Below are 12,655 nucleotides of genomic sequence, written 5' to 3'. Positions count from 1 at the left end.
AAAGAGACAATGTTGTTTAAAAAGAAATCTTTAATCCAATTCTCCCTGTGCAGCGGGAGAACTGTTCGGTTCTGCAAATATGTATTGTATCTAGGATATACTGCAACATATTTAACATATATAGGACTGCTTGCCATCTTGGAGGGGGGGGAGGGAGGGAGGGGAAAAAACGAAACATAAGTGATTGCAAGGGATAATGCTGTGTAAAAATTATCCTGGCATGGATTCTGTCAATACAAAGTTATTATTAAATAAAATTTAATTTAAAAAAAAAAAGACTTAGAGCCTGACCCAAAAAGAAAAAAAATAAAAAATAAAATAAATAAATAAATAAAAAGAAATCTTTATTTTAAGTAGAATTAATTTCATGAAAATTATCTGAAAGTAGCATTTTGATATTAAAGTTTAAAATGTTAGAAATGGTCATCTTCATGAAGCAGACTAAAAATGAAAAGCATTGACCTCAAGAACATAATAAAAATTTTTTCTTTTTCTTGTTTTTTTATTCTTTTTTTAAGAACGCTTGAAAATTTTAGTAAAATTCTTAAGAAAATATAAAAATTGGGGGCAGGCAGTAATTTTTAATTATTTCAGAAACTCTATACAAGTGTTTTTAGTCGCAAAGACTTATGTGTAACTTTGTTAGATTTCATCTATTAGCTGGTCAAGCTGTGTGTTTATGAATCTACTGTTTCTTTTATCCATTAATGTCTCTTGTTGTCTAATCTTTTACACAAAAAATCTTATTGTACTCCCTGAATGTTTAGAATGTACAGCTATACACATATTCATGCATATAGGCAGAGAAAACATATAAAGCATGTTTAATCCTCTATAAAGCAACAAGAAGTATTTCTCTTCAATATTTTAAATTTGATATTTTAGTACTTTATAAATCATTACCACTGCCCATCATTATGTATAATGATTATGTATATGTAAGTGCTTTAAAAAGGCAAATACAAGAGACCAGATAAGAACTTTAAGATGCTGGATTCTTGGTGATAGATCTGTCAATAGTTACTGCCCTTCATCTCTTTTCCCATTTTGAGCAGAATATAATAATTTAGAATGACTTTGTCTTGTTACCAGAAATAAGCTTTTGTTATTTTTTTTAGTAAACTGACAGCTCCTGGCCTTAGCACTCACCACTAAAGAGACAGAAATGATGCCCTGACAGAAGTGCAGCAAATCAAAGGGAAAAAAATGACCATAATTCATGGTTGAAATGACATTTAAATTTGTGTTAGGAATTCACTATAGGATGTTTTGTGTTCTTTGTGTCTGCTTTTAGCCGATGATTTGTTTGTGGTATAGTAGAACCCACTTTTCCCCCTCCAGGACAGACTGGTACAGAGCAGAAGTCATTACTGTCAAACAACTGTTCAGCAACATACATGAAAGGAGTCACTCAAGGCATATCATTTTGTAGACAGAAGCTCAATTCACCTAATGTCTATTTCCAAAGACAGCCACAACTGGATGAGTGACCCGCATTGACCAGAATGAGCTTTGAAGTTCAATGACATTGTAATAAAATTCTCCATATTCCATTTTTTTTTGTATTTTAGCCACCATTAAATCAATATCCTGTTTATAAGTCCTAAATTATAACTATGTCCCATGAAGTTGTCTTACTAGTTAATCTACTTAACACCAATTAGCCTGCAATATTGATCTGGAGAATAAATTGCAGAGTTTTAATGTCCCCTACTTCTAATAATAGAGGGTATGGTACACAACTAAGTCACTTATGACATGGCCAACAGATATTCCTCATAAATGGAACCATATTCTTAACTAATGCTAATTAAAATTATTATTTTAATCTAGTTTTTAATTTAATAGTAAAATCTGCAATAGCTGAATAATAACAATTTACTAATAATTAACTTTTTTTTTTTTTGGAGGGGGGATATTGAGCCTGTGATTTCACTGGTTTCAGAACTCCTAATGAAGGCACTCCCTCAACCAAACATCTGCTCTGCAATTTATAGTTAGAAAGTTAACTGGAATTTTGAAAGAATAAATCATTTGCCAGGGTCACAGTGTCTTTATATATCAGAGGCAAGACTTTAGCTCTGACCTTCCTAACTCCAATTCTGGCTTGGGAATCCACACTGCCAAAGATGTCAGATGCCTCAGGTTAGACCACAAAACTTGAAGAGAACCAAATTCAAATTTAATTGGGAAATATCTAACAAAAATAAATAAAAATACAATGCAATATAATGTTAATTTATGATTTTACAATTCAATATATAGCACACAGGGATCATTTTCTATTAGAATTTGACACCATTGTTCTACAACCTATGCTGCCTCTGTAATAAGGAATATTATATTTATAGAAGTTACATTAAGATAGAACTTAGATCTTAGGGAGCAATACTTTCTAAAACAGTAGTAGATCTCAAAATGAATTTGAAAAATAAGTTTAAAATCCAATTCAGTAATACCCTATCCTGGTGTTAAGTAGATTAACTAGTAAGTTCAGATATATAGATATATGTGAAAAATTATATAGAGATAGATAGATAGATAGATACATTGGATATTAGCCTTGATCTTTTCTAATACAAACTAAATACGTGTTTATTTTTATTAAAAATAAATTGTACATGCACTTATAATTTAGTCCACCACTAAGCCCCCTCATTCAACAATTCAAATGACAACAAAAAGAAGATGGGTGGATAATACAAATACTCTCATCATTAACATGCATACTTAAGCAATGTATATTCCCACATTCACCATATCTAAAAACATGTCTCCCTCTTTTCATCACCTTTGTCAAAAGATAAGTGAAATATTTCATCTTCATTCTTTTGGACTTACAGTTTATCATTACATTGATTAAAATTCTAAGGCCTTTCAAACTTGTGTTTTTCTATAATATTTTCATCATTGTTTAAGTTGTTCTATTCTTGTTGCTCTGCATCAGTTCATAGAGATTTTTGTACTTTCCTCAGAAACTGTCCATTGTGTAATTTCTTATGAAACAATAATAATCTATTATGTGCATACATGACAATTTGCTTAGTTATTTCCTAAAATGAGCACACTCTCTTTGTTTCCAATTTGAGGCTACCACAAAAATAACTACTATAAGTATTTGGTACATATAGGTCTTTTTCCACCTTTTTTTTATCCCTTCAAGGCATCAAATTAGTAGACATAATTAGGTCAGAGTATATGCACTGTTCTGTCACTCTGGGGACATATTTCCAAATTACTTTCCTGAATTATTGGACTAATTCAAAGCTGCATTAAGTTCACTAATCTGTTTTCCCATACCTCTTCCAATACTTGTAATTTCCCTCCTTTGTTATCTTTGCCAGTCTAATGAGAGTGAGGTGTTTATTGATAGAGTAGCTTCCTTTTTTTTGAAATCTACCTGGTCACATCTTTTGAGTATTTATCTAAATCTTGTTTTTTACTTTAATGATATTTTATTTCTTTCAAGCTCTTAATATGATATTTTTTAAATGTTAGCAACAGCTGAAAGACAACCACTATGTTTTGATTCACCTATTTTTCTTTTTTTATTATTGTAGATGATGATTTTTTCCATGAGTTACCAGAAACTTTTCCATCTGACCCTCCTGAGCCTCTGCCACATTTCCTTATTGAGCCTGAAGAAGCTTATATTGTGAAAAACAAGCCTGTGAACCTATACTGTAAAGCCAGTCCTGCCACCCAGATTTACTTCAAGTGCAATAGTGAATGGGTTCATCAGAAGGACCATATTGTGGATGAGAGAGTAGATGAAACATCTGGTAAGTGAGAGATATCAAAATGTAGGAATTTAAAATATAATTTAACTATGTTCATGACTTTCTAGTTAGTTTTCACCCTGGTCTATAAACTGTTGAACTATAACTTAATATATGCTGATAAATATTTGGTCATGTTGTGATGATTATCAGCCTATATACTAGCAAACCAAAATGGAATAATGGATCATCACTTGATTTCTGCTCTGAATAACTAAAGAAAATTCTAATATGGCTTTTATTTTTGGTCCTAACCTAAGATTTCAAATCAGGGAGAATTCCTAGCTGTAGAAATCCTTTCTGCTGATGTAATTCTATCCCAGATATTAGGAAAGACAATTGGGATCTGTAGAAAATAATACAATTACAGACATTCTTGAATCCCATTTAGATGTAGCTGATACTAAATAAGATCATGAAGAGGTGGCTTTTTGCACAGGAAAAAAAAAAGGCTTTTAGATCTTTGAATTTGAGTGCAAATCACAGCTCTGTCACAAATTGAGTGCAGCTTCCTTATCTGTAAAACATGGAGAAAAGTACAGTAAACCAGCTGCTTTATATGACTGTGGGGAGGCATATTATGTAAATATGAGCTACTGTTATTATTATCTAGTGATTTCCAAAACTACATTAAACCAAATACAAAAGATGCTGATAACATATACATTTCCAAAATGGGGATCTAGAAGTTTTGTTTTGTTTTATCTTAAAAGATGGTAGGGATTTAATTCTATAATTCTTTAGCATAACTGACCTTTAGCATTCTTATTCCTCTAGGTAAGAGTCCCACCTATTATCTAAAGATAATAACAGTTTATATTTATATAACACTTTTCTGTAAAGTGTCGGGCACTGTGCTAAGTACTTTACAATTATTATCTCATTTGATCCTCACAACAACTCTAGGAAACAGGTGTATTATTTTCCTTTTTTTACAGATAAGGAAAAATGAGGCAAGCAGGGATTAAAGGCCACACCACTGAGATAGGATTTTAAACTCAGATTTTCCTAACTCTAGGTCCACTATTCTATCCACTGTACCACTACCCAAGCAGGTACTGAGAAAATAGATGAAATGAAGAAATTCCAAGTACTAGGGTTGTGGGAGTAACAAGGAGAATGAGGTCAGTGTTGAGTACAGGTAGCAATAACATCCCTCAAGGTATTTTGGTTGCTTTGGTTTTAATAGTAAATGGGAAAAGGAAGAAACTATAGCTGTTCAAATAAAACAAGGGAAAGAATTAGTTGTATTATGTGGCTGCTCACAGTAATAAGAACCAATGTACAGGAAGCTTAGAAGCAAAAACCAAAACCAAAACCATACACACTTCTATGGTTGGTAGAACCCAAGCCATGTTTTTGTTTATGCACTGACTGAGATCCCTTGAACATATGCTACTCTTAATATGATCACTATAAGACCAATTATTCAGGAGTAGGATTAAATAAAGGGGACTTTCCTGATAGCCCTCAGGATTTAATTGTATATATGTTGTAGATAAGAACAACTTTTCCTGACAAGGATTCAATTTCATAATAATTCATAATGAGTGACCAAGGGAAGATGTAGAATAGCTTTCTAAAGTTCATTTGAATTAGAAAGATATTAACTTTACTGGGATGATTTAAATATGATCATGTCTAAAGGCAAGGGGATTGTCTAAATGAACTCACAAGAATTCCTCCCAGGCCTATGGTTTTATCATGCTGAATTTCAAAATACAGTGGATAAATGCTTCCCCTGGTGAATTATGATAAAGATTAGAAGAGTGCTTCTGTACTTACTTTACTCACAGTGTTTCCCAATTGGCTCATTTTTCCTAAATTTAAAAATTAATTCAGACTGGTTCAAAATTTTGGATTAGCCAGAGAAAAGCCGTGGCATGTACCTGAGGGTGATTTTGCTTTCAGATGCTGGATTATGCTAATTACATGAAGATAAAATCAAGAGGTTCAACCATAAATAAGAGACAGAGACAGGGAGGGAGGAGATGGAGAATAGAGGTAGAGGAAAAAGAAGAGGAAAAGGAGGAGGAAAAAGAAAAGAGGAGAGGAGAAGAGAGAGAGAGAGAGAGAGAGAGAGAGAGAGAGAGAGAGAGAGAGAGAGAGAGAGAGAAGAGAGAGAGAGAAAGAGAGAGAGAGAGAGAGGAGAGAGAGAGAGAGAGAGAGAGAGAGAGAGAGAGAGAGAGAGAAAGAGAGAGAGAATATAATAATATAATATCCACGGGAACAAAGAAAATTTCTCCTGAAAATGTCTGTACACATATATGTATGACAAACTTAAACTTGGACAACTAGATTGACAGATATTTGTCATAGTTAAAAAAAAAAAAACAAACTTGTGATTCTGTGCCATTTTGGTTGCATGTTAGAGAAATATACATGAGTTTATTGCAAGTTGATGATTGCATAAATAACTGGGTATCAGGCAGGAGGGTAGTCCACTTTGGGGAATTGTACCACCACTTGGTCTAATTACTCAAAAAAAAATAACTCTACCAGATGTTTTGGAAGTCTCAAGTGGACTGTGTTTTATTTGTTTCAGCTCATTTATTTGTGCAGAGTTCAAAAGCACACACTTTTAATAGGGTAGGGGGTGGGTGGGGAGGGAGGAGGAAACTAGTACTGCTAAATGAGATTGGGAAAGGCATTTTGGATTTGAGTGGCTGCTAGTAGTAATAAGAACTCCTGTACAGGAAGATTGGAATTTGAAAAAATAACATACTTCTTTTACTTAATGCCTGCACCATTATCTTCATGTTACATTGATAATCCACAGGGAAAGACATTTCCTGGTCTGGAAAATATTCTATATCCCATGTGCTCTTTCTATTCATTAATATTGTGTGCATGTCATGAATAAAACGGCATTTAAAAGTACCTTTCAAAACAATTACAGTCTAAAAGTTACAGTGTTAAAACATTCAGGATAGACTAGAACAAGACCAAGAAATGGGTGCATTCCAAAGTCCCTTCCACTTCTAAGTTTTTCATCTTAAAGAAGTAGAGATTTTCTTTTTTGCTTCCTATATCTTTTTATATTGTAATACAACTCATTTTCACATCTATGTGTTAATCTCTTCTCAACCCTAGAACTGTAGCTACAGCTACCTGTTGGAAATCTCCAGTTAAATGTGTCCTTGGCACATCATATTCAAATATACAAAACAAACTTTATTTTCTCCCCCTTGCTTCTGGGTAGCAGAGTAGATAGAGTGGGTCTGGAATTAGAAAGACCTGAGTCCAAATCCTTATTTAATCATTTACTAGCTGTGTGACCCTGGGTAAGTTTACTTAAGTCTACCTCTATTTTCTCATCTGTAAAATAAGGATAATTGAACCAACATTCCAGGGTTGTTATGAGATATTTGAAAACACTCAATACAATGTCTGGCAAATAGTAGACATTTAATAAATCCTTCCTTCCTTTCTTCCTCCCTCCTTTCCTTCCTCTCTTTCTTCCTCCCTCCCTTCCTTCCTCTCTCTCTTCCTCCCTCTCTTTCTTCCTCCCTCCTTTCCTCCCTCCCTTCCTTTCTCCCTCTCTCCCTCCCTTCCTACCTCCTTTTTTCCTCTCTTTCTTTCTTTCTTTTCTTCAGTTTTCTTTTTTCTTCCTTCCTTCCTTCCTTTTTCTTTTTCTTTTTTCTTTTAGAACCTCAGAATATCAATGTGCTCCACATCAAGAAAACTTTTTTTTTCTATTTATGGGATGAGTTTTTGTTGGTGATGCATTTTGTGTGTGTGTTCATGTACACACACATCACAGTTATGATATACATATAATTTTCCAGTTACATGTAAAACTTCTTTTACATTTGTTTTTAAAAACTTTGAGTTCCAGATTCTTTCCCTTCCTCCCTCCCTTTCCCCCCATTGAGAAGGCATATGTGAAGTTATGCAAAACATTTCCAAAGAAGTCATGTTGGGAAAGAAAACATTGATCTCAACCCCCCATTTTACTCCCCCCCAAAAAAAACCTTAAGAAAAATGAAGTAAAAAAAATCATTTTTTTCTCTGGGTATGGATAGCATTTTTCATCTGAAGTCCTTCAGAGTAATGGACATATCAGGAAAATTCAAAAATTTTTACATCATGAAACAAATTTCCATTAAGAAGAATTCCAAAGCTTCAAAAAATTATTTAATGAGGAAAAAAAGGCATTTTTCACAATTTGTGTTTGTTGTGGTATGGGAGCCATCTGCCAGTGGCTGCTGGTGGTCTAACCTTTAGAATGGATTCTTCATGTGAGAGGATGATGGTGATACATGGAGACTGAGAGGCAGTTTCTGTTCTCTGACCTCTTTCCTCTTCCCTCTGCTTCCAATTTATTTAATTCCCAGTCCACAAGTAGTGTCAGTAGTGACACTACTACTGTTATAATTTACAGCTGTGGAGGCTCTCGGAGAATTGACCTATCCCTTTACCTAAGTATGGTTCTTAACAATATATAATAGATACTTGAATAATTATAATAATGACAACACCAATAATAAATAATTACAGAACATGCTATAGTTTGCAAAGCATTATTATATATGTGATCTCATTTGATCCCTACAAAAATGTTTGGAGAGAGATGTATTATTATCATCATTTTACAGATGAAAATATTGAAGCTGAAATAGGTATGATAACTCACCCAGGATCACACAGTGATCAAGTGATAAATGACCAAAAGACATGAACTATGTTCAAAGATGTCCTTTGACCTAACTATACCACTACTGGTCATCAATCCCAAAAGAGATTTAGAGAAAGAAAAGAACCTATTTTTACTTAGATATTTTATAGAGCTCTTTCCTCAGGGCAAATAATTGGTATTTGAAGGGATGGCCATCAATTGGGAAATGAATAAATTGTGATGTGTGATTATGATGGAATATTATTGTTCTATAAGAAATGATAATCAGGATACTATCAGAAAAACCTGGAAAGTTCTACATGAGCTCAAAATGAGATGATATTGTGTACAAAGTAACAGCAAAATTGTGAGATGATCAACTGTGAATGATTTTGCTTTTCTCAGGACTATTCTGAAGGATGCATGTTGAAAAAATATTATCTATATTCAAAGAAAGAACTGATTGTATCTGAATACAGACTGAAGCACTCTTTTTTCCTTGAGGTTTTTTTGCTTTTTATGGAAATGTTTCACATAACTTCATGTGTACCTTCTCAAAGAGGGGGTAGGAAGAGAAAATCTGAAACTCAAAATTAAAAAAAAATGTAAAAATTTGTTTTATATGTAATTGTAGAAAATAAAAAAGATCCTGAAGTAGAACTTTTTTCTACTATCTATCACTTTTACAAAGCTGACAAATGCTTAAAAGTTGATTGTTTAAGCGATAAATATGGGAAAATAACAGGAATACAAATAACAATAATGCCCATTGCAATCAAACTACAGTGAATCACATAAAATATATTTGAATAAAGGTGATTCTCTTACCCAGAACACTTCTCATTCTGGAAAGACATTGCAATGTAGTGGAATGAGCATTTAACTTGAGCTGAGGAGAAACCAGGATTCAAATTCTACCATCATTTATTAATGTTTTAACTATAGTAGGCAAGTTGTGAGTCTGATTATTTACCTATACAAGGGAGATGATAAGACTTATTTCATAGAGTGATTGTGGAGATCAAATGAGAAAGTATGCTAAGTATTTTGCCTACTCTCAAGCACTAATTAAATATCAGTTGTTACTGTCTTGAACAATTTTCTGTGGAGTTTAAGGCATTTACAAGACTATAAAAATTAGAAAATTACAAAGCTGCATTTATTGATGCTAGGCCAGTAACTTTCATTTAGCTCTTCACCTAGTGACTCTGGATCTGGTATTACAAGTAGCTATGTTAGTATGTTGTGTAAACTGTTGCAACAGCATCCTGCCTTAGAAGTGATAGAAAACTAAAGCCTTCTACTATGCAGAACATTTAGGAGGCTATTAAATTTTTAGTAAAAGTCCAAGTTAAGTCCACTGAATTTCTCTCTATACTTAGGTACCAATGTTGCTTGAGATTGAAAATTTTGCAAGAAAAAGAGGCATTGATCAATACCTAATACCCTATACTAAGATAAGGTAGAAATGGGTTCATGATTTAGACATAGTAATACTTATTACAAGCAAATTAGAAGAACAAAGGATAGTTTATCTCTCAGATCTGTCGAGAAGGAAGGAATTTGTGGCCAAAGGAGAATTAGAGTACATTATGAAATGCAAAATAGATAATTATGACTATATAAATTAAAAAGATTTTGTACAAAGAAAATAAATGCAGACAAAATTAGAAGGGAAGCAGAAAACTGGAAGGGAATTCACATCCATGGATTCTTATAAACGCCTCATTTCTAAAATATATAGAGAATTGGCGCAAATTCATAAAAATACAAGCCATTTTCCAAATAATAAACAGTCAAAAGATATGAACTTGATGTGAAGAAATTAAAATCATATCTAGTCATATGAAAGTAATTCTCTAAAACATTATCAGAGAAATTCAAATGAAGACAACTCTGAGGTACCACTACATACCTCTCAGATTGGCTAAGATGACAGGAAAAGATAATGGCGAATGTTGAAGTGGATGTGGGAAAACGGGGATACTAATATGTTGTTGGTGAAGTTGCGAACCCTTCTAACCATTCTTTAAGCAATATAGAACTATACCCAAAGGGCTATCAAACTGTGCATACCTTTTGATCCAGCAGTGTTACTACTGGGCCTGTATCCCAAAGAAATTATAAAAAGGGAAAAGAACCCACATGTGGAAAAATGTTTGTGGCAGCCTTTTTTGTAGTGGAAAGGAACTGGAAACTGAGTGGATACCATCAGTTGGAGAATGACTGAATAAGTTATGATATGTAAATGTTATGCCTGGAGAGACTGACATGAACTGATGCTAAATGAAATGAATAGAACCCAGAGAACATTGTATACAGCAACAACAAGATTATGTGATGATCAATTCTGATGGACATGGCTCTTTTTAACAATGAGTTGATTCAGGCCAATTCCAAAAGAGTTGTGATGGAGAGAGCCATCTGCACCCAGAAGAGGATTGTGGGGACTGAATGTGGATCCCAACATAGTATTTTCACCTTTTTTGTTGTTGTTTACTTGCTTTTTGTTTTCTTTCTCATTGTTTTTCCTTTTTGTTCTGATTTTTCTTGTGTAACATGATAATTGTGGAAATATGTATGGAAGGATTGCACATGTTTAACTGTATTGGATTATTTGCTGTCTAAGGGAAGAGATGGAGGGAAGGGAAAAAGAAAAAATCTGGAATGCAAGATTTTGCAAGGGCAAATGCTGAAAACTATATATGTACATATTTTGAAAGTAAAAATCTAAAAAAAATAAAAGAAAGTTTTCTAAGACAAAGCCTTAGAACTTTCCACCTAAGATGATCAGTTTCTCCTTTAATTTTTTTTTACTCCAAATTCTGATAAGTGCAGAGTTTAGAAACTTGAGATTCTTTGTGATTTTAGATACTGTCACTTTTTAAATAGTATTTTAAGATTTCCGAAGTCTTCTTTCAATAATTTTCTGAGATACGAAATCAAAGTATTTCCTATTTTATAGATGAGGAAACTCATCTGAAATATAGTGCTTTCCATGATACAGATATAAGTATTGATCTCTCTTAACTCTATAGCCAGCATTCCTTACATCAAAGCTACTTAAACTGTGGGTTGTGACCCTAACATGGGGTCACATAACAATGTGGGTATCATGAAATTATGAGTTATTATCAATAAATGTTTTTTTTTGTCTACCTATATACTCTGGGTCATATAAAATTATATTGGGCAAAAAGAGATCACAAGTGGAAAAAGTTTAAGAAGCCTTGCTTTACACTATTCCTTGGTCATGCCAAGGTTGATTTTTTTTTTAAATTTATTTCCTTCCTATTTTATTAACATCACATTTCCAGTCATTAACAAAATGCTAGCTGTATGCAAGCATGGTGCAAACAACACAGAATAACTAAGTAACTTCAAAGACAGCATGCAGTGAAAATGGGACTACTTATCTGGCATTTATCAGGGAAAAAAATCTAACTCAGTCTATATTAATCAAGATCCATACTCTAATCTTTCTCTCTTTGTAGTTGCTGGCAACACACTGCCACATATCAAGTTTTCCAGAAACAGACCTTTCTGTCAAAGTTCATGTCTCTGAGAACAGCCAGAATCACAAGGATCTCAGCCTTAGTACAACATTTTCCCATTTGGGTTGATTAAAGGTCTTTATTTTAAACAAGTATCAATTATAGGAAGGTAAGCCTAATGGAAATGCTTTAGCAATGGAACTCCTCTATGAGAACCCATATTCCTTCTAAACACATAGAGTCCTGTTGGGAGGGAGGGGGGAGTCCCTAGAAGGGAAGGCCACCCAGCAATTACTAATTTGCCCCAGGGATCTGGGGAGCCCTGGTGTGGGAAATGCTATTTGTTCCCAGTGCACTAACTGAAACAGACACATCTGCGGAACTGAGAGACGTAAGGCAAGAACAGAGCGCTACACTGTCCCCAGGGCACGTTGCACAGCCCTGAGAGGTCTCGAGAAAGAACACCGAGGAAGGGGAGCAGCAGAGCTCAGGATTCTGGACAGCCGGCCTGGCTTTGATCTCCTTTGGACCAGCCTGGATGACAATTCAGATAGGCTGCTCCTCTGCAGGGTCTCCACTGAGCTGTAGTTTGGCAACAGCAGAGCTAGAGTGGCCCAGCATGAAGGGATTGTCAAGGCTAACTAAGGGAAAAGCAAAAGTGTCCACTATTTCCCTCCAAACAGGTTTTCCAGACAGCAGGGGGCAGTGCAGTTTCTGAATCCTTCTCACACTAAAGTGCAGGTCTCTCCTGAGGTAAATTCTAT

The 12,655-nt window shown here is 34.1% G+C and overlaps 1 protein-coding gene across 1 annotated transcript in view; it reads left to right on the top strand.

Annotated features, from left to right (window-relative positions):
- Nucleotides 1-12,655, top strand: part of UNC5C (unc-5 netrin receptor C) — a 428,390-nt gene that overhangs the window by 224,263 nt on the left and 191,472 nt on the right. The window contains exon 2 of the mRNA XM_051965638.1: nucleotides 3,561-3,782. Coding sequence (XP_051821598.1) covers nucleotides 3,561-3,782 — 222 coding nt within the window. The remainder of the gene's footprint in view (nucleotides 1-3,560; nucleotides 3,783-12,655) is intronic.

The sequence above is a fragment of the Antechinus flavipes genome, chromosome 6 (genome assembly GCF_016432865.1).
Source record: "Antechinus flavipes isolate AdamAnt ecotype Samford, QLD, Australia chromosome 6, AdamAnt_v2, whole genome shotgun sequence".
NCBI classification, from domain to species: Eukaryota; Metazoa; Chordata; class Mammalia; order Dasyuromorphia; family Dasyuridae; genus Antechinus; species Antechinus flavipes.
Note: the sequence above shows the minus strand (reverse complement) of the source record. Positions and strands in the feature narration are given on the sequence as shown.